Raw genomic sequence first — 19,203 nt, 5'->3', positions numbered from 1 at the left:
CCCTTGGGAAATATGTTCTAAGACCCCCAGCGGATGCCTGAAACCATGGATAATACTTAACCCTGTATGTGCTTTTTTCCTATACATATGATAATGTTTTATCAACTTTATAAATTTATAAACTAGACATAGTAAGACATTAACAATAGAGAAATTATAACAAAATACTATAATAAAAGTTATATGAATGTGTTCTCTCGCTCTCATACACACACTCACACATGCACACATACACAAACACACAAAATATCTTAATATTTTCAGACTGCAGCTGACCATGGGTAACCAAAACTGTGGAAAGTGAAACTGTGATAAGGGGAGACTACTATAATTGATAAGCTGGAGTTCGCTAAAATTTAAAATTTCTGCTCTGTGAAAAGACAAGCCATAGAAAGACAGAACATATTTGCCAAAGGCATGCCTGACAAAGGACTGTTATCCAAAATAGACAAAGAACTCTTAAAACTCAACAATAAGAAATTGAACAATCTGATTTTAAAATGAGCAAAAGACCTGTATATCATCAAAGAAGATATACAGATGGCAAGTAAGCATGTGAAGAGATGTTCAACATCATATGTCATTAGGGAATTGCAAATTAAGACAATGAGACACCACTACACAGTTATGAGAATGACCAAAATTCAAAACACTGACAGCAGCAAATACTGGAGAAAATGTGGTGCAAGAGGAACTCTCATTTAATGCTGCTGGGAATGCACAAGGGGACCAACACTTTGGAAGATATCTTGCTAGCTTCTTGCAAAACTAAACATATTCTTATGATCCAGCAATCACTTCCTTCGGTATTTACCAAAATGAACTAAAAACATAAAAACACACAAAAAAATTGCACGCATAAGTTTAGAGAAGACTTATTAACAGCAGCCAAAACCTGGAAGCAACTAAGACGTCCTTCAGTAGGTGAATGGGTAAATAAACTGTGGTGTTCCCAGACAATAGAATATTACTCAGCACTAAAAAGAAATGAGCTATCAAGCTATGGAAAGGCATGGAGGAAATATAAATGCATATTACTAAGTGAAAGAAACCAACCTGAAACAGCTAAATACTGTCTGGTTCCAATTACGTAATAGTCTGGAAAAGGCAAAACTATGGAGACAAGAAAAAGATCTGTGGTTTCCAGAGGATTGGGGGAGGGAAGGATGACTACACACAGCTCAATTTTTAGTGTAGTGAAACTATGCTGTGTAATACTACAATGACAGATACATGTTATTATACATTTGTCTAAAGTCATAAAATGTACAACACTGGGAATGAATGATACCGTAAACTACAGACTTTGAGTGACAGTGTGTCAGTGTAAGTTCATTGGTTATAAAAAAAAAGATCCACTGCGGTGCAAGATGCTGACAGTGAAGGAGGTTGTGTGTATGTGGGGACAGGAGTTATATGGAACACTGTACTTTCTCCTCAAATCTGCTATGAACCTACAACTGCCATAGTTTTTACATTTAAATATATATATATATATGCAGATCTAATCCAGAAATAAGCAAGGTGAATAATAACTGTGACTGATCATAGTTTATTCCTGGAATGCAAAGTTGGTTTAACAACCAAAAACTAACTTACACAACTTAATAATTTATAAAAATGATCACAAGAGTTGACACTTGAGTTTTGCCTCATATGAATGGACCAACAGCTAGACATATACTGCCCAAGAAACATTCATCAAATCTCTGAAGGATGACATCATGTTAGCCTTCAAACTGCTTTCCATACATGATGTCTCAAATATTATATGTTTGAAATATTACACCGAGCAGTCAAGCAAAGGTAACTGGGCACACAAAGAGGTAAGGTAACACCTGCTAGCCAAAACTAGCAGAAACAATATTTGATATAAGCAGACCTATAGGAGTTCCAGATGCTGGAATTTCCAGACATATGAAATAGCTATACTTACTATGTTCAAGGAGATAAAGGCCAAGCTTGAAATTTCAGCAGGGAACAGTAAACTGTAAAAAGTGATACAGTAGATTTGAAAAAGAACCAGCTAGGAACACAAGAATTAAAAACACATAAAATTGACATGAGGAACTCAATGTATGGAGCCAATGTATTCTTAACACATTCTCTAGGTAGTTCTAATCATCCACTGTGTTTGAAAATTAGAATAATAATTATTTTAAAATCTTAACAGCCTTGTCCTCAAATCCACTGTTCTTTTTTTAACCTTTTTAAGATGTTTTTATTGGTTTAATTTACACATAATAATTTTACCTACTTACGGGGTACATAGTGATGTTTTGATACATATAATGTATGGTGATCAGATCAGGGTAATTACCACATCCATCATCTCAAACATGTATCATTTCTTTGTGTTGCGAATATTCAATATCCTCCTTCTTGCTATTTAAAACTGTATATTATTGGTAACTATGGTCATTCAACAATGGTATGAAACACTAGAACTTATTCCTTCTATCTAGCTGGAATTTTTTATCCTTTAACAAATCTCTCCCTAACATGCAGCCCCCACCACCACTTTCCTCCTACCCTTTCCAGTCTTTAATATCCCCTGTTACATTTTTTACTTCTATGGGATCAACTTTCTTTCTTGGGTCCCACATATAAGTGAGAACTTGTGGTGTTTAACTTTCCATTTCTGGCTTATTTCACTTAACATAATGTCCTCCAGTTCCACTCATGTTGTCACAAATGACAAGATTTCATTCTTTTTTATGGCTGAATAGTATATGATTGTGTATATATACCACATTTTCTTTATCCATGCATCTGTTGTTGGGATACCGAGGCTGATTTCATATGTTGGCTATTAGGAATAGTTCTGCAATAAACACAGGGGTGCAGATGCCTCCTTGATATACTGATTTCCTTTTGTTTGGATAAATGCCCAGTAGTGGGATTGCTGGATCATTACTGTTTTCTAATCCAGCTCCTAGAATGCCTCCAGAATTATTTTTCTAATACATAAATTTGATATCTCAGTACCTTATTTAAAAGTATTTTAGATAAAACCCAATTCTCTAGCCTCATGGCTAATGAGCCTTCACCATCTACCCTGTATCTTTGATATACTGTCCTATTAGCTAAACAGATCCTATTCATTCCTGCTTGCTTTTTCAATTTCCTCTATCTAGACTGGCTTTCCCCATCTTGTCTGCCTGCTTAATTCCTACTAATACACTTAGGAACACAATTTGCATGTCATCTCTGAGAAAAATAAATCACTCTTTCAACTGTACTCTCATACTCTGTCACAGCTCTACTAAAACACTTACCATACAATATTATAGTTACATATGAAATTCTCTTCTACCCCTTGTCCCCTGCAGTTATACTGAAATAACTCAAAGGCTAGGAGATATATATATATATATGTGTGTGTGTCAAGAACCTAAATTATACCTATTGCATTAAACATAATATTTGTTGAATAAATAATTCATGGAAATAAGCCAGAAAATCTTAGGAAATCTAAGATCAATTCAAGAATTCTGTCCTTCAAGTTCTCCTATAGAAAAGGCCTAGAGTTTACTAATATTAGGTCACACATTGAATTGGCAGCAGAATGGTATTCTACCACACTTTGATGCCTTGTGTTTTGTAGCTAAAGCGATTTACCAGAAAAATGTACCAGGAGGGAAATATGTGAAAAGATCAGACTGGATTCAAAGGGAGAGTGGCAAAAATCTTTGAATAGCTGCCTAAATAAATAAAATATGGGGATTGACAAGAAGAAAGAATAGTAGCATAGAAGCTTCTCCTTCAAAGACAATGAGAGAGCCAAAATAGCCTGATATATACACTGATATATCCATTAACTGACTTGACTTTGAGGTTCAATGGACAGTAGGAACACTCCCCCTTAAAGGGGTTAATGTTAAACCACATTAGTGAGTAAATCCTTCTATTTCTATATGCTGTGAACAATTTATAGGGAGCCAGAATAATGTTTCAGAAGCAGAAAAACTCCCCACCTCTGCTACCTCAAGACCACGTCTGCCCAAGATAAAGAGAGTCTCTTACACAACTTAATCTAAGAGCTGAGGAAACCATTATGCTTGGGATAGACAGGGTTTAGCTGATTACGATGTCTTTATAGATCATAAATTTTATTCCAGATCCATGAATTAGGAGACAAAAAACCCATCCTATATTTCAAGCTCAATTGCAATCTTGGGGCAAAGCATTTCATCACTTTCTGGCATATAAGAGTACCTTAGTCAATTTTATTTTTGCAGAGTTATTAGCACGATCTTGTTTGTTTAGTCTGAAGCCTACCATAATATACAAGTCTGAGATAAAGACAGGATGAATACAACTTTTAATATAATGTTGATATACAAAACAGTATTCCTGTAATCAAATATAGATATTCAGAGTATTTTCAAACTGTAACCCTTTCCAAGTCTCTGTTTCTGATAAAATGAAAAAACATTCCCTCAAATTCTACCCTGTTTAATTTGTGAAAACTTAACTTTATTCTTTTAATTTTCTTTAATTAATAATTTAGGTTTCTCTCTTGAGGCTCATACTTCTCCCTTCTCCCAGAAGCACAGGCCCAGAAATATTACTAGCTCCTCTCCAATCTTTAGACCACAAAAATTAATTTTTATGAAATCCATTTATACATAGAAATGCATAATAATTTATTAACCATCAATAAAGAACACACACGCAACTGGAAATGTAGTTATTCACTGCCTTTTCAAGGTGATAACAGATAAGGTAAATAAAGGTGAAAACAAAACATGCAATAGTGCAACAATTTTTTTAACTTTTCAAGAAGAACTTCTGGTCGGGCATGGTGGCACATGCCTGTAATCCCAACACTTTGGGAGGCCAAGTCAGAGGATCACTTAAGCCCAGGAGTTCAAGACCAGCCAGGGAAACACAGTGAGACCCTGTCTCTACTAAAAGTAAAAAAATTAGCCAGGTATGGTGGTGTGCACCTGTAGTCTCAGCTACTAGGGAGGCTAAGGTGGAAGGATCATTTGAACCCAGGAGGTCAAGGTTGCAGTGAGCCATGATCGTGCCACTGCATTCTAGCCTGGGCAACAGAGTGAGATCCTGTCTCAAAAACTGAATTTCTAAAGAATAACTTCTGAACACAGTCCAGCCCCTCTGCAATTTAACATCAGTGAAAGAATTGCTTTGTTTTTGCAGTACTTAGTCAAATTTTACAGCAAGAATATCGATATGTAAGCATAATAAAAACCAATAAACTTTTCAAATATTCTATTACACATACCAATAAAATCAGAAACCAGAAAATTAAGCTCTAACATGTTCTAAGTTTTATGTATTTAACATTTAACTACTGCTCACAAAACACATGTATGCTAGTCCGTTCCATAATGTTATTCCTGCAGTAAAAAATTTCAAAAGCAAAGGCTTAACTGAAGAAAGTGACTTATTCGACTTTTAAACAATCTGAAGCTGTCTGATTAAGAAATTAGTATCTTACAACTTTTTTCCTCGCCTGTCAAAAGTTATGTGAAACTGATTCACCACTCAACTTAAACTTCACCAGAAAATGGCACAAGTATTGATGAAAAACTTGATCATCTAAGGACTACAATCTCGTTTTCATGTTAAAGATGCCAATATAAAAGCAGTGCCTAGCAAAAAAAGATAAGTTTCACTGAGAGATTATCAGTTTGACATAAACAGTGCATATTCAATCTAGTATGCAATTGTATCATAATTATATATAACATGGTTTATTTGAAATCATTCTCACTTGCAGTTTCGAGTTCCTAAGACAAACAATGTAGCTGTATTCCAACTTTACCTACTAATTTAGGAAAAAAAAAATACTCAGGTCAACTGAACTACGATATAACTGAAATACTATTTATAATTAACGGATGTAATTTTTAACCTGGCTCACCAACTGGTTCAAAAGGCCACAAATGGAATTTCACATCTGCAAGAGAACACATGTGATAATCCTCAAAAAGTAATACTGCGAATGTTCTTGTGATTTGAGAATTGATCATCAAGTTAAATGCCAAACTTCAGTCAGTTTGACTTTGCTATAATCCTAAAATGTTTTTTATGTTTCTTTACTATTAACATGGAAAGCACTAAAATTGATTAGACTTGTAATAAAAGTTACTGCAGGAATAAAAAAGGTTTTAAAATATTTAATCTATTCTTTCACTTATGAACTCACGTATCTCTGAAAAGCTACAGGTACAAAATATGTAAAGTTAAATTATATATATACGTGTGTGTATATATATACATCTATATAAATATGGTGACATTTCATTCTTGAAATGGAAAAAAACATATAATACTATACATGCAAAATACATACATGCAAAAATAATTACGTGTTTTCCACACAAAAAAATAAATTTTAAAAGTCCTAAAAATGTGAAAATGAACTGAGATAGATCATTCTATGTTTTATATTTTATAAAGAGAATACAATCATGTGTTGTTTCACTAATAAGAGAAAAAAAGGTTTTTTTTTGTTTTTGTTTTCTGGTTTTTTTTTAAACAGCTCAGGCTAGAGTGCAGTGGCGCAACCTCCACTCACTGCAACCTCCACCTCCCAGGTTCAAGCAATTCTCCTGCCTCAGCCTCCCAAGTAGCTGAGATTACAGGTAAGCGCCACTATGGCCATTAATTTTTTTGTTTTTACTATAAATGGGGTTGGCCAGGCTAATCTGGAACTCCTGACCTCAAGTGATCCACCCGCCTCAGCCTCCCAAAGTGCTGGGATTATAGGCGTGAGCCACCACACTCAGCAAAAACTTTGTAAATTAAATCTTTTTTTCTTTACTTAGGTGTAATCTTACAGATGTCTTTCTTTTTTTTATTATTATTATACTTTAAGTTCTAGGGCACATGAGCACAACGTGCAGGTTTGTTACATATATATACATGTGCCATGTTGGTGTTCTGCACCCATTAACTCATCATTTACATTAGGTGTATCTCCTAATGCTATCCCTCCCCACTACCCCCTCCCCACAATAGGACCTGGTATGTGATGCTCCCCTTCCTGTGTCCAGGTAATTTCATTGTTCAATTCCCACCTATGAGTGAGAACATGCGGTGTTTGGTTTTCTGTTCTTGCGATAGTTTGCTGAGAATGATGGTTTCCAGCTGCATCCATGTCCCTACAGATGTCTTTCTATTAAAGAAATGTTTGGTTTAATAACATATTTAAAAATATGGCAACTCTGCAGGGCACGGTGGTGTGCGCCTCTAGTGCCCTGTACTCAGGAGGCGAAGACGGGAGGATTGCTTGAGCCCAGGAGTTTAAGGCCAGCCTGGGCAACATAGTGAGCCCCATCTCCCCCAAAAATCTTTTTTTCAAAAAATGTTTTAAAAGAATCAACAACTTCTTTCTGAAGACCTGCTTTAAAAAGTTATTAGCCAAAGAAATACTACTATTCTAATCTAATAAAGCTTACTGCTTTACCATTCAAAAAGCAAGTGAGGCATCATTTCTCCAAGCAGTTTTTTACACCTAAATTGCCAGCTACCTCTTCATTTCCTAAAGCCTTAACACCTTAAGACCCTATCTCAAACCATAACAGAAGTGTCCTAACATTCCTCATGGCTTTACTGATACTGTCTTCACTTTCAGTTTCTGATTCCAAACATAATAACATCTATCTGAAAGCATACATGGTAAAGGAGCTCAGATACACAGTTTTATATTCATCTTTTAGAGAATTCAAAAATCAGTGCTGTGAAAAAATGTTTTAGAACAGAGACCTAAGACTGGAAATTTACCATTACAATAAAAAGAAAATCATGTCCACTTTGTAAAGTGAGAATTGCAGGGAAGAGGACAGCAAAATTAGACAAATAGGGAGTAGAGGACACACACTGAAGTAGAGATAGTAGAAAGCAAGAGGTAGAAACATGTTCCATCACATGGTAAAAGTAATACATTTTTTTCTTTCTTTTTTTTTTTTTTTTTTGAGACAGAGTTTTGCTCTTGTCACCCAGGCTGGAGTGCAATGGCACAATCTCGGCTCACTGTAATCTCCGCCTCCCAGGTTCAAGTGATTTTCCTGCCTCAGCCTTCCGAGCAGCTGGAATTATAGGCACCTGCTACCACACCTAGCTAATTTTTGAACTTTTAGTAGAGACCAGGTTTCACCATGTTGGCCAGGCTGGTCTCGAACTCCTGACCTCAGGTAACACACCAGCCTCAGCCTCCCAAAGTGCTGAGATTAAAGGTGAGCCACCGCACCCAGCTGATACATATTTTGAAGGTGGAAAAGGGTCAGAAGAAAAATGACTTGACTATACATAATGCCTCCCAGAGAACAAACATAACCACAAAAAGGGCACTGAAATATATACTAACACCTGTGATATAGCTGGAAAGCTCAAAAACTAAAGTAAGTGGCGCAGAGAAATAATCATCAGTTTAAAGGATCAGAGAAGGGGCCGCAGAGGCAGAGGCAGGAACTACATTTCAACTCTACTCCTTCTTCTCAAATAAAAAAGAGCTGTTCTTTTCCTGACCACTCATGAAGTTTTACTGTTATTGTTACTGTTTTTTGAGACGCAGTCTCGCTCTTTTGCCAGGCTGGAGTGCAGTGGCACAATCTTGGCTCACTGCAACCTCTGCCTCCCAGGTTCAAGTGATTCTCCTGCCTCAGCCTCCCAAGTAGCTGGGACTACAGGCACGTGTCACCACGCCCAGCTAATTTTTGTATTTTTAGTAGATATGGGGTTTCACCATGCTGTTCAGGATGGTCTCGATCTTCTAACCTCGTGATCCGCCCACCTCAGCCTCCCAAAGTGCTGGGATTACAGGTGTGAGCCACCGCTCCCAGCCCACTCATCAAGTTTTTATACCATATGTATAAAAAAGAGAATGTGAGGTCTTGGCTTTCCAAAATGAAAATAGCAGATTAAAGGTATACAGCATACCAGTAAAGATAATTATCCAACCAGTAATTTATTCAGAGACTTATGGTAAGAAAATATCATAGAACGTTAGTTTATATAAAGATATAAAAATGTATGTGCATGCATATTTAAACTACTATACAAAATCAAGAATACCTGTAAAAACCTTCAGTAGCAAGACCACTGTTTTGCCTCTAGAGGGCGAACCTGGTCTTCTGAAAACTTCTAGACAAGGGAAGTTACTTTCAGACTTTACCAAAAAAAACAAAGGAGCTAAAATTTAAGATGTCACAATAGCAGAGGTTCCCAACCTTTCTTGGTCAATGCCTTTAGTGTCTCTAATCTTTTTCACAGTAACTCTTAAGCCAAAAGAAATACCTAATGATTCTGCTTAATAAGTAGCTATGTCGAAACAATTTAATAAGGATGTGTATCTTAACATTTAGTAACCGCTAAAAAAAAAAATACACATAAATTGAAAAAAGAAATATGTTTTCTTTCATTCTTTTTCTTTTTCTTTTTTTTTTTTGAGATGGAGTCTTGCTCTGGTGCAGTGGTATGATCTTGGCTCACTGCAACCTCCACCTTCCAGGTTCAAGCGAGTCTCCTGTCTCACCCCCTGAGGAGCTGGGACTATAAGCATGCACCACCATACCTGGTTAATTTTTTGTATTTTTGGTAGAGACAGGGTTTCACCATGTTGGCCAGGCTGCTCTTGAACTCCTGACCTCAAGTGATTCGCCCACTTCTGCCTTCCAAAGTTCTGGGATTATAGGCATGAGCCACTACACCCAGCCTCATTCTTAAATAACCACAATTAATTACCAATTTGGGCATGTGTGGCTTTGTGCATTGGATACAATTTCTCAAACCTTAAAAGCAGATTAGACATCACCCTCATTTCCACTCCCATGCTGACTTTTGTACAGTATCTGGCAACCTCAGAAAAAACAGATTCACAAAGATATGATGTCACACAAAAGTATGTAGTAGCACTTAATGTTGGAACTGTGTACTGCTTCAAATTAACAGTCTGCACCATATCCAACTGATGTGGAATATCACTGAGTTTGCCTGAAAAAATTTAAATATCCCACAGTACCCCACTGTGTTAAGTGCAGCACACTAGAGTGTCTGAGCACATGGTTTGGGGATCACAGCACACAGTTTTAAGTACCAATAGATAAACTATTCACTATTTTAATCACTTGTGAAGAAAATTAACTATAAGCCAGGTGTGGTGGCACATACCTGTAGTCCCAGCTTCTCAAGAAGCTGAGGCAGGAGCATGATCATTTAAGCCCAAGAGTTTGAGGGCAGCCTGGGCGACATAGCAATACCAAGTCTCTTGAAAAAAGAAATTAAGTTAGTTCACAGGCAGAGGAGGAGGCACATGGTCTAGCTACATAGTTCAGGCAAATCCTTCAAAAGGGAAAAGGAGGGGCTGCTTAGAAAGATGGCTCTCTCAGCAACTTCCGTTTGTCTTATGCTTCTCTCAGGGACAAACACGCAGTCATCTAGTGCCGTGCATGTACATTCTATGGGGGTGAACACCTTGGTTCTGTTTAAACAGCTAGTGCTTTTGACAGCTGTGCCAGGAAGGGTTAGGACCAACTACAAAATAATCTAGGTTCTAAAAACATAGTGTTTCCCTAACTTTCTGTTTTTCCTGAGGAAAAAAATAAATCTTTTATTCAAATGCAAAAAGAAGAAAAAAGAACTACAATAATGCTTTTAAAGATCTAAAATTTTTTTCTCATATTACTTGGAAAACAGTTTTTCTTCTGAGCAATAAAAGGAACACTATTAAATCCTTAAAGGAAGGTATCTTTTCCAATTTGAATGATGATTATTGCCTTCATGTGATTGTCTTTATAAATGCTAGCTGTGTTAAATCTGGTAAACTGCAATTTGGAAGGATAAAAATAGGAAATGTATTATATGTCATCTTCTGAGCAATAACTTCTCTGAACTTTAAAGCACTGCAGATTTGATCCAGTCTCACTGCTTTCCTTTCTCACTAATCTAGTACTGAAGAGCCAAAGTTCTGAAGTCAAATAAGATCAGAAAGTCTTAAGAACGCAAGAATACAGATGTTAATAGAGATATCAGAAGAAATAGCTTCCAAATTACTAGAAACAGATTGTGTACCAACTTTTCTCATTTACAAAGTCCTTGGTTTAGAAAGGACACCAGAAAAGTGACAAAGGAAAGAGTTCAACCTCATAATCTACTCAGTTTTTGGTTTTTAATATTTCATCAGTTCACAACAACCAATATTCAGAACAACTGTGCCACTGGCAAATGCTACCAACTTCAGCTGGAAGTCAAACAGTATGTGGTGAGAGTGATTAGCTAAGTTTTTAAAAAAATCTATTCAAGGAATAACTGGTTTAAAAAAAAGTCAATGTTCTATTCCTTTGAAGAATTTTCACAACTACAAAAGATAACAGGAAATATGTGATCTGTTTTCCTAAAAAATTTAGCAGGTCCCTATAAATACTTATAATCCCAAAAGTCCGTATCTAGAAAAATAAGAATAAAAATAGAATATGGTTAGTTATCAAAAAAAAAGAAGAAGAATGCTTAAAAAGCTAGGATAAACTACATGGCTGTGTCTGTACTTACCTGCTGAATGATTCTGGATGTTTTCTGAAGATTCTCTCTAGGAGGGACTTTACCAAATAATTTCCAACCAGGAGCACTATGGACAACTGATTTGAGTTCTTTTGTCCTTTTTGGAAAAAGGTTTCTGAAACACAGAAAAGTTACATGAATTGTGTTTTTTTAACCAGAGAGCTATTTAACAGTAATTTTATAATAAGTTTGTTCCCAAGGCAAAAACAAAAATACTTTTAAATAAAACTATTTCTACTACTTACACCACTATTACTTAGAATAATAAGGCTCAATTAAGAATATGTGGCTTAATACCTAATGAATGCAGGGCTTAAAACCTAGATGACGGGTTGACAGGTACAGAAAACCACCATGGCACATGTATACCTATGTAACAAACCTGCACATTCTGCACATGTGTCCCAGAACTTAAAATAAAGGCTATCTGGCTTATATAGAGGTATTAGAAGAATCATCAACAGAAATAATAAAAAGATAAACAAATTGGAAGGAAAACGACAGCCATAAATAAGACGTAAACATTTGTCCAAATCAGCTACAAAGTATACTAGAATTGACTGTACATGTGCTTAACAATAACAGCCAAAATTCTGAAAACAAAAACATTTAAAAGAAACTATATAACAGTTAAAGGATTAAGTAATACAATATTTGGATAAATATTATTTACAGTAATAATTTGTTATTTATTATAAAATTATAACTACTAATCCCCTATTGCTATAATATATACATTTAACCTGTTTTTCCTAGGCCAGCTATGTACAAGAAAGCTTATTACAAAAGAATCAATATATAACCAAGGAAAAAAGTATCTCTCACTGAAAAATCTAAAAAAAAAAAAAAATAAATAAATAAAACCAGGCCAGGTGCAGTGGCTTACACCTGTAATCCCAGCACTTTGGGAGGCAGAGGCGGGCAGATCATGAGGTCAGCAGTTCAAGACTAGCCTGGCCAACATGGTGAAACCCCGTCTCTACTAAAAATACAAAAATTAGCCGGGCGTGGTGGTGGGCGCCTGTAATCCCAGCTACTCGGGAAGCTGAGGCAGAAGAATCGCTTGAACCCTGGAGGCGGAGGTTGCAGTGAGCTGAGACCACCTCATTGCACTCTGCGTCAATAAGCACCCTGCAGAGGTATTAAGGATTTTACCTATTATCTCCATGTCCTAACCAACCAAATTAAGTACCTATTTTTTTATGTAAGCAGGGATGATACTCAAAATATGTACCCATCAAAACAACATGACCAGGGCCCACGAACCAATTAGAAAGGTACTGATGAATTCAACTCAATATAAACCCTTTGCATAAGCTATAAATGAACAATAAGAAAATTTCTAATTCACACAAACAATTAATTACAAACAGTTCCAAATTGGTTGAAGTCCCAAATAATTAGATTTATCTATACTCAAAATGCCGTATCAATATATATTAACAGTGCAGATTAGTGATAATAGAAAATAACTTTTTAACGAAAAATGTTAAGGGACGCCTACAAAAGAATGCAGGATAATCAATAAAGAAAAGAAATTGCCAGGCATAGTGGCTCATGCCTGTAATCCCAACACTGGCAGGCCAAAGCAAAAGGATCACTTGAGCCCAGGAGTTTGAGAACAGCCTAGGCAATGTAGTGAGACCCTGTCTCTACAAAAAATAAAAACAAAAATAAATAGCCAGGATGGTGGTGCACACCTTGTAGTCCCTGCTACTTGGGAGGCTGAGGTGGGACAATCACTTGGGCCCAGGAGCTAAGGATGCAGTGAGCTGTGATACTGCCACTGTACTGCAGCCTGGGCAACAGACCAAGACTCTGCCTCCAAAAAAAAAAAAAAAAAAGAAGAAATAAAAAGAAAAGAAACACTCTGATTTCCTCAGGTGTATAACAGAAATAAACATATGACACTAGAATAATTGCTACTTTAAGATACTCTGGAGGTTTCACCTCAGAGACCATGTATAGTAACTTAATTCTCTACTTCATAAGATCACGAAATAGCTGAAAGTGTTCAATAATGAATATGCTGAGGACTAGGAATACTTCTAAGAAAAAAAGTTCAAGCGTCAAAGGATGGTCTATTAATTTAAACAATGTTTGATACATTGTGTACCACTTATCAAGAAAACACTTTGTAGCTGATTTAAACAAATGTTTACATCTTATTTATGGCTATCATTTTCCTTCCAATTTGTTTATCTTTTTATTATTTCTGTTGATGATTCTTCTTATACCTCTTAACTCCAAATTCACCTTTATGCTCTGGGGCAACAGAAAAAATTCCTTTAATCATTTCTCCTTTAAAACAAACATGAAATTGTTAAGCTTTCTGGATAGAGGGCACCAAAGGGACACTGAAGGAGAAAGGGGCTCTCCTGTGGTTTCCAGCTGCTGCAGAGTGGATCAGGGGTAGAGGTGTGAGGACATCCAGTAAAACTCTGCTTAGCTAGATGCCCAGACTGCAGCCCCTCAGCAAACTTGCAGCCTTGCTGAACCTGCACCCTCAACCTGGAGATGGCGTCCGTGCAGCCTGCTCAACATAAAAACTGACTCCACCAAAGGCTTCTTGCCAGCATCAGTGTGCTAATTTCCTCTGCAAGCCCCACACAGGCCAGACAGTTCTCATCAAGTCATACTCCCTCTACAATTCCTATGTGACCTGCCTGCACCCTAAAGGTTTCCTATCTACCCACACTAATAAACATGGGAAAAAATCTTTGTCACTATGGTTTAAGAAAAGAATTCTTGGATATGACACCAAAAGCATGATCTATAAAATAAAAAGTTGATGAACTGGGCTTCATTAAATTTAAAACATTTGAACTTCAAAAGACATCATGGATGCAAAATGACAGAATAGGAAGATCTAGGGGTCAGTCTCCCCACCAAAGTAAAAGTTGAGCTAGAAAGAGTAACTGGAGCGGGGCACGGTGGCTCACATCTGTAATCTTAGCACTTTGGGAGGCCGAGGTGGGTGGATCACCTGAAGTCAGGAGTTCGAGACCAGCCTGGGCAACATGGTGAAACCCTGTCTCTAGTAAAAATACAAAAAATTAGCCGGGCATGGTGGTGCACACCTGTAATCCCAGCTACTCAGGAGGCTGAGGCAGGAGAATTGCTTGAACCCAGGAGGCGGAGGTTGCAGTGAGCTGAGATGGTGCCACAGTACTCCAGCCTGGGAGACAGAGCAAGACTCTGTCTCAAAAAAGCTAAGAGTTTAAAAAAAGACTAAGAGTAAATGGAATCAAGTACTTTAGTAGAATTCTAGGAACTGACCAAACCCTTTTAACAACCAGGGGAGTGCTTGATGAAGGAAGAGGCTACTGATCTTTCATAAGTATGAATAAGCAGCATACATAAACCAATTACCCTCCCCTATTCCTCAGAACCACCACCACCACACCCACCACCTCTTGTGGCAGTGGGGATAGCAGCCCATGTTCCCAGAGTTGCTAACTGGTGCCAGGAGGGACAGTGGGGATCATGTCCTTCAAAATTTAGGGTTGTACATTTTGGTTGGTCTGGCCCTGAGGGAGTGATACAGGCATGCATCAGTTTCAATACTCTCCACAGCAGTGGGTTTCACTGTAGGTATTTATCAGAACACTAAAGAAGGTAAAACCTTTTTTGTCTCCTTTTCTGGAGCCAGATATCTAAGAAAATCTTTGTCAGGTCACCAGCTAACCACAGAGACAATAGAACAAAAACTGGTGACCATACACAATATGGAATACATACTTTGCGAAAATAGCTCATAAAGTCACAAACAGGTGGCTTCAGCCCTCGACAAGCAAAAAACAGCAATCATTGAGGAGTGGGAGAAACAGATTTATAGAGTTACCATACTATAATAATCAAAGTATCCAGCTATCAACAACAAAAAATTACAAAACATACAAAGAAACAGGAAAGTATGGCCCATAAACCTAGAAATAGGAATTGGACAAAAATCACCCCTGAGGTAGCCCAAAGTAATTACCAAAGACATTAAACCAATTTCATTTAAAAAAAAAAAAAAAAAAAACTCTAGGAGATTGAAAAAAAAAAAAAAACCATGGACAAAGAACTAAAGGAAATAAAGGGAATAAAGGGGGAAAATGAACAAAATCAGAATTCCAGTAAAGGCAGAAATTATAATAAGCAACAAAACAAATTCTGGAGCTGAAAAACAACTAAAATTAAAAATTCACCACATGTATTCAACAGCAAATTTGAGCAGGCAGAAGAAAGAACTGGCAAATGTGAAGATAAGAAATTTGGAACTTTCCACTCTCAGTAGTAGAAAGAAAAAAGAATTAAGAAAAAGGAACAGAGCCTGAGGTGCCTGTGAGACATTACTAAGTGTACCAACTATGTACCATAAAAGACCTAGAAGAAGGGAAAGACAAAGAGGCAGAAAAAATACTTGAAGAAATAACCCACTTTGAGAGGCCAAGGAGGGTGGATCACAAGGTCAGGAGATCAAGACCATCCTGGCTAACATGGTGAAACCCCCGTCTCTACTAAAAAATACAAAAAATTAGCCAGGCGAGGTGGCGGGTGCGTGCAGTCCCAGCTACTCCAGAGGTTAAGGCAGGAGAATGGCATGAACCCAGGAGGCGGAGCTTGCAGTAAGCCAAGATCAGGCTCTGTACTCCAGCCTGGGCAACAGAGCGACACTCTGTCTCAAAAGAAAAAAGAAATAACCAAAAACTTCCCAAATCTGAGGAAAGACATAATCTACACATCCAAGAAACTCAACAAAATTTAAGCAGAATAAACTCAAGGAGGTTCACAATGAGATACATTATAGTCAAACAGCTGAAATTCAAAGACAAAGAGAATTTTGAAAAGTGAGAGGTACCATCAAAACCAGGGGTCCTCAATAAGATTAACAGCTTATTTCTCTTCAGAAACCATGCAGGCCAGAAGTAAGATTACATATTTAAAGGTCAGAAAGGGGAAAAAAAAATTGTCCACCAAAAATTCCATATCCAACACAACTATCCTTCAAGAGTGAAGGAGAGGCCAGGCACAATGGCTCAAGCCTGTAATCCCAGCACTTTGGGAGGCCGAGGTGGGTGGATCACGAGGTCAAGAGATCGAGACCATCCTGGCCAACATGGTGAAACCCCGTCTCTACTAAAAATACAAAAATTAGCCAGGCATGGTGGTGCGTGCCTGTAGTACCAGCTACATGGGAGGCTGAGGCAGGAGAATCGCTTGAACCCAGGAGGAGGCAGAGGTTGCAGTGAGCCAAGATCACGTCACTTCACTCCAGCCTGGATGACAGAGTGAGACTCCGTCTCAAAAAAACAAAAGAAAAGTTGTGTAAATAGATAATGGTGATGGTTGTACAGCACCGTAAATGTACTTAATGTTACTGAATTGCACAATTGTATGCTTAAAAATGGGTGAAATGTTAAGTTTTATACTATGTAAACGTTACAATTTTTAAAAATATGTTATTAAGAAAATTAAAAGATAAGCTACAGATTGAGAGAAAATATTTGCACCACGTATGTCTGAGTAAAGACTCCTTTTTCTTTTTTTGAGATAGAGTCTCGCTCTGTCACCCAGGCTGGAGCGCAGTGGCGCGGTTTCGGCTCACTGCAAGCTCCGCCTCCCAGATTCATGCCATTCTCCTGCCTCAGCTTCCCCAGTAGCTGGGACTACAAGGCGCCCGCCACCACGCCCAGCTAATTTTTTGTATTTTTAGTAGAGACAGGGTTTCACCGTGTTAGCCAGGATGGTCTCAATCTCCTGATCTCATGATCCGCCCAACTTGGCCTCCCAAGTGCTGGGATTACAGATGTGAGCCACCACACCGGGCCTGAGGAAATACTTTTAACCAAACAATATAAAGAACTCTTACAGCTCAATAATAGGAAGTGCTAAAAACAAATAAGATAAAGGTTTTAAACAGAGATTTTATCAAAAATGATATATTAAAAGCTAATAAGCTACCTAAAAAGATACTTAGTATCATTAGTCATCAGGGAACTACAAACCAAAATCACAATGAGATATCACTTTACACCCTCGAAGCCAGCTATAATAAAAAACACAGACAATAAGAAGTGTGGAGAAGTTAGAACTCTCTTACATTGACAGTGGAAATGTCAAAGTATGCAGCCATTTTGGAAAACAATTTGGTAGCCTTTAAAAAGTTAAACGTAAAAACCTAGCATTCCATCCATAGTTATCCACCCAAGAGGAATGAAAACATAGGTCCACACAAAGACTTGCACAAGAATGTTAACCATAGCATTATTCATAATAGCCAAAATGTGAAGACACCCCCAAATGCCCATCAATTACTAAATTTATAAACAAAATGTAATACATCCATGCAATGGAATACTATTCAGCAATAAAAAGGAATGAAAAGAACTGATATATGCTACACATCTGGATGAACATACAACTAAATGCAATAAGCCCAATATGTAAGACCTCATCTTGTATAATTCTATTCATCTGAATTGTCCAGAAAAGGTAAATCTACAATAGAGATAGAAAGTAGAAGAGTGGTTGCCTGGGGTTGGTTTAGGAATGGAGATTGACTACAAATGGGCACAAAGGATTTCACTAGTGTGACAGAAATGATCTAAAAATAGATTGTGATGATGGCTGCACAACTCTATGAATTTACTAACAATCATTAAACTATACACTTAAAGTGAATGAATTTTATGGTATGTAAATTATATCTCAACAAAGAGACAGAGTGCAAAAGATGGCAACAGTCAAGATCAACAATGCCAAAAGAGCAAAAATTTAAAAGACAAGAAATACCAGAAACAACTATTTTTTGCCAATAATTTAGAACACTTTGACAAAACAGGCAGATTTATAGAAAAATATAACTTGCCCACAGACCCAAAACTATATTAAAAACTAAAATGGTTAAAATTTTCCCCATAAAAAATCAGACATAGAGATTTTACATGAAAGCTGTATTGTGTATCAATTTTATATAAACCATTTTAAAGAATAAAAGAGCAAAAAAACTAATCAAATTTGGAAGGTCAATATGAACTCAATAGCAAACCAGATGAGAACAGCTTATGACTATAAAATTACATACCAATATACAATATAACCCATGAACGTAGAAGCAAAAATCCTAAACAAAGTATTAGCAAACTAAATATAATCTTGTATAAGGTAGATAAAGACATCATAACTAGGTTGAGTTTGCCTCAGAAATGCAAAAGTAGGCCAGGCGCGGTGGCTCACGCCTGTAATCCCAGCACTTTGGGAGGCTGAGGTGGGCAGATCACTTGAGGTCAGGAGTTCAAAACCAGCCTGGCCAACATGGTGAAACCCCTGTCTCTACTAAAAATACAAAAATTAGCTGGACATTGTGGCAAGCACCTGTAATTCCAGCTACTTGGGAGGCTGAGACACAGAATCGCTTGAACCCAGGAGGCGGAGGTTGCAGTGAGCCAAGATTGTGCCACCACTGCACTCCAGCCTGGGCAACAGAGTGAGACTCCATCTCAAAACAAAAAAAAAGAAAAAGAAAAAGAAATGCAAAAGTAGTCAAACATTACAAGATCTTAAATGCAATTCAATAATTCAATACATTAACGGAATAAAAGAAAAACTACATGGTCATCTCAATAAAAGCAGAAAAAAGGATGGTAAAATTAAATACTTCATTCATGATAAAACTGTTAAAGCACT

At 37.1% G+C, this 19,203-nt stretch overlaps 1 protein-coding gene across 4 annotated transcripts in view; it reads right to left on the bottom strand.

The window, feature by feature from the left end:
* TBC1D12 (TBC1 domain family member 12) overlaps positions 1-19,203 on the bottom strand; it is a 146,574-nt gene that overhangs the window by 89,709 nt on the left and 37,662 nt on the right. For 2 of the 4 annotated variants that reach the window (XM_050802784.1, XM_050802785.1), the window contains exon 2: positions 11,521-11,644. In XM_050802784.1, the coding sequence (XP_050658741.1) occupies positions 11,521-11,644 (124 nt within the window). Of the gene's footprint in view, positions 1-1,936; positions 1,989-10,143; positions 10,240-11,520; positions 11,645-19,203 lie in introns of those variants that run through there. The other 2 variants (XM_050802786.1, XM_050802787.1) reach the window with 2 other exon arrangements.

This window comes from Macaca thibetana, chromosome 9 (assembly GCF_024542745.1).
Source record: "Macaca thibetana thibetana isolate TM-01 chromosome 9, ASM2454274v1, whole genome shotgun sequence".
NCBI classification, from domain to species: Eukaryota; Metazoa; Chordata; class Mammalia; order Primates; family Cercopithecidae; genus Macaca; species Macaca thibetana.
Note: the sequence above shows the minus strand (reverse complement) of the source record. Positions and strands in the feature narration are given on the sequence as shown.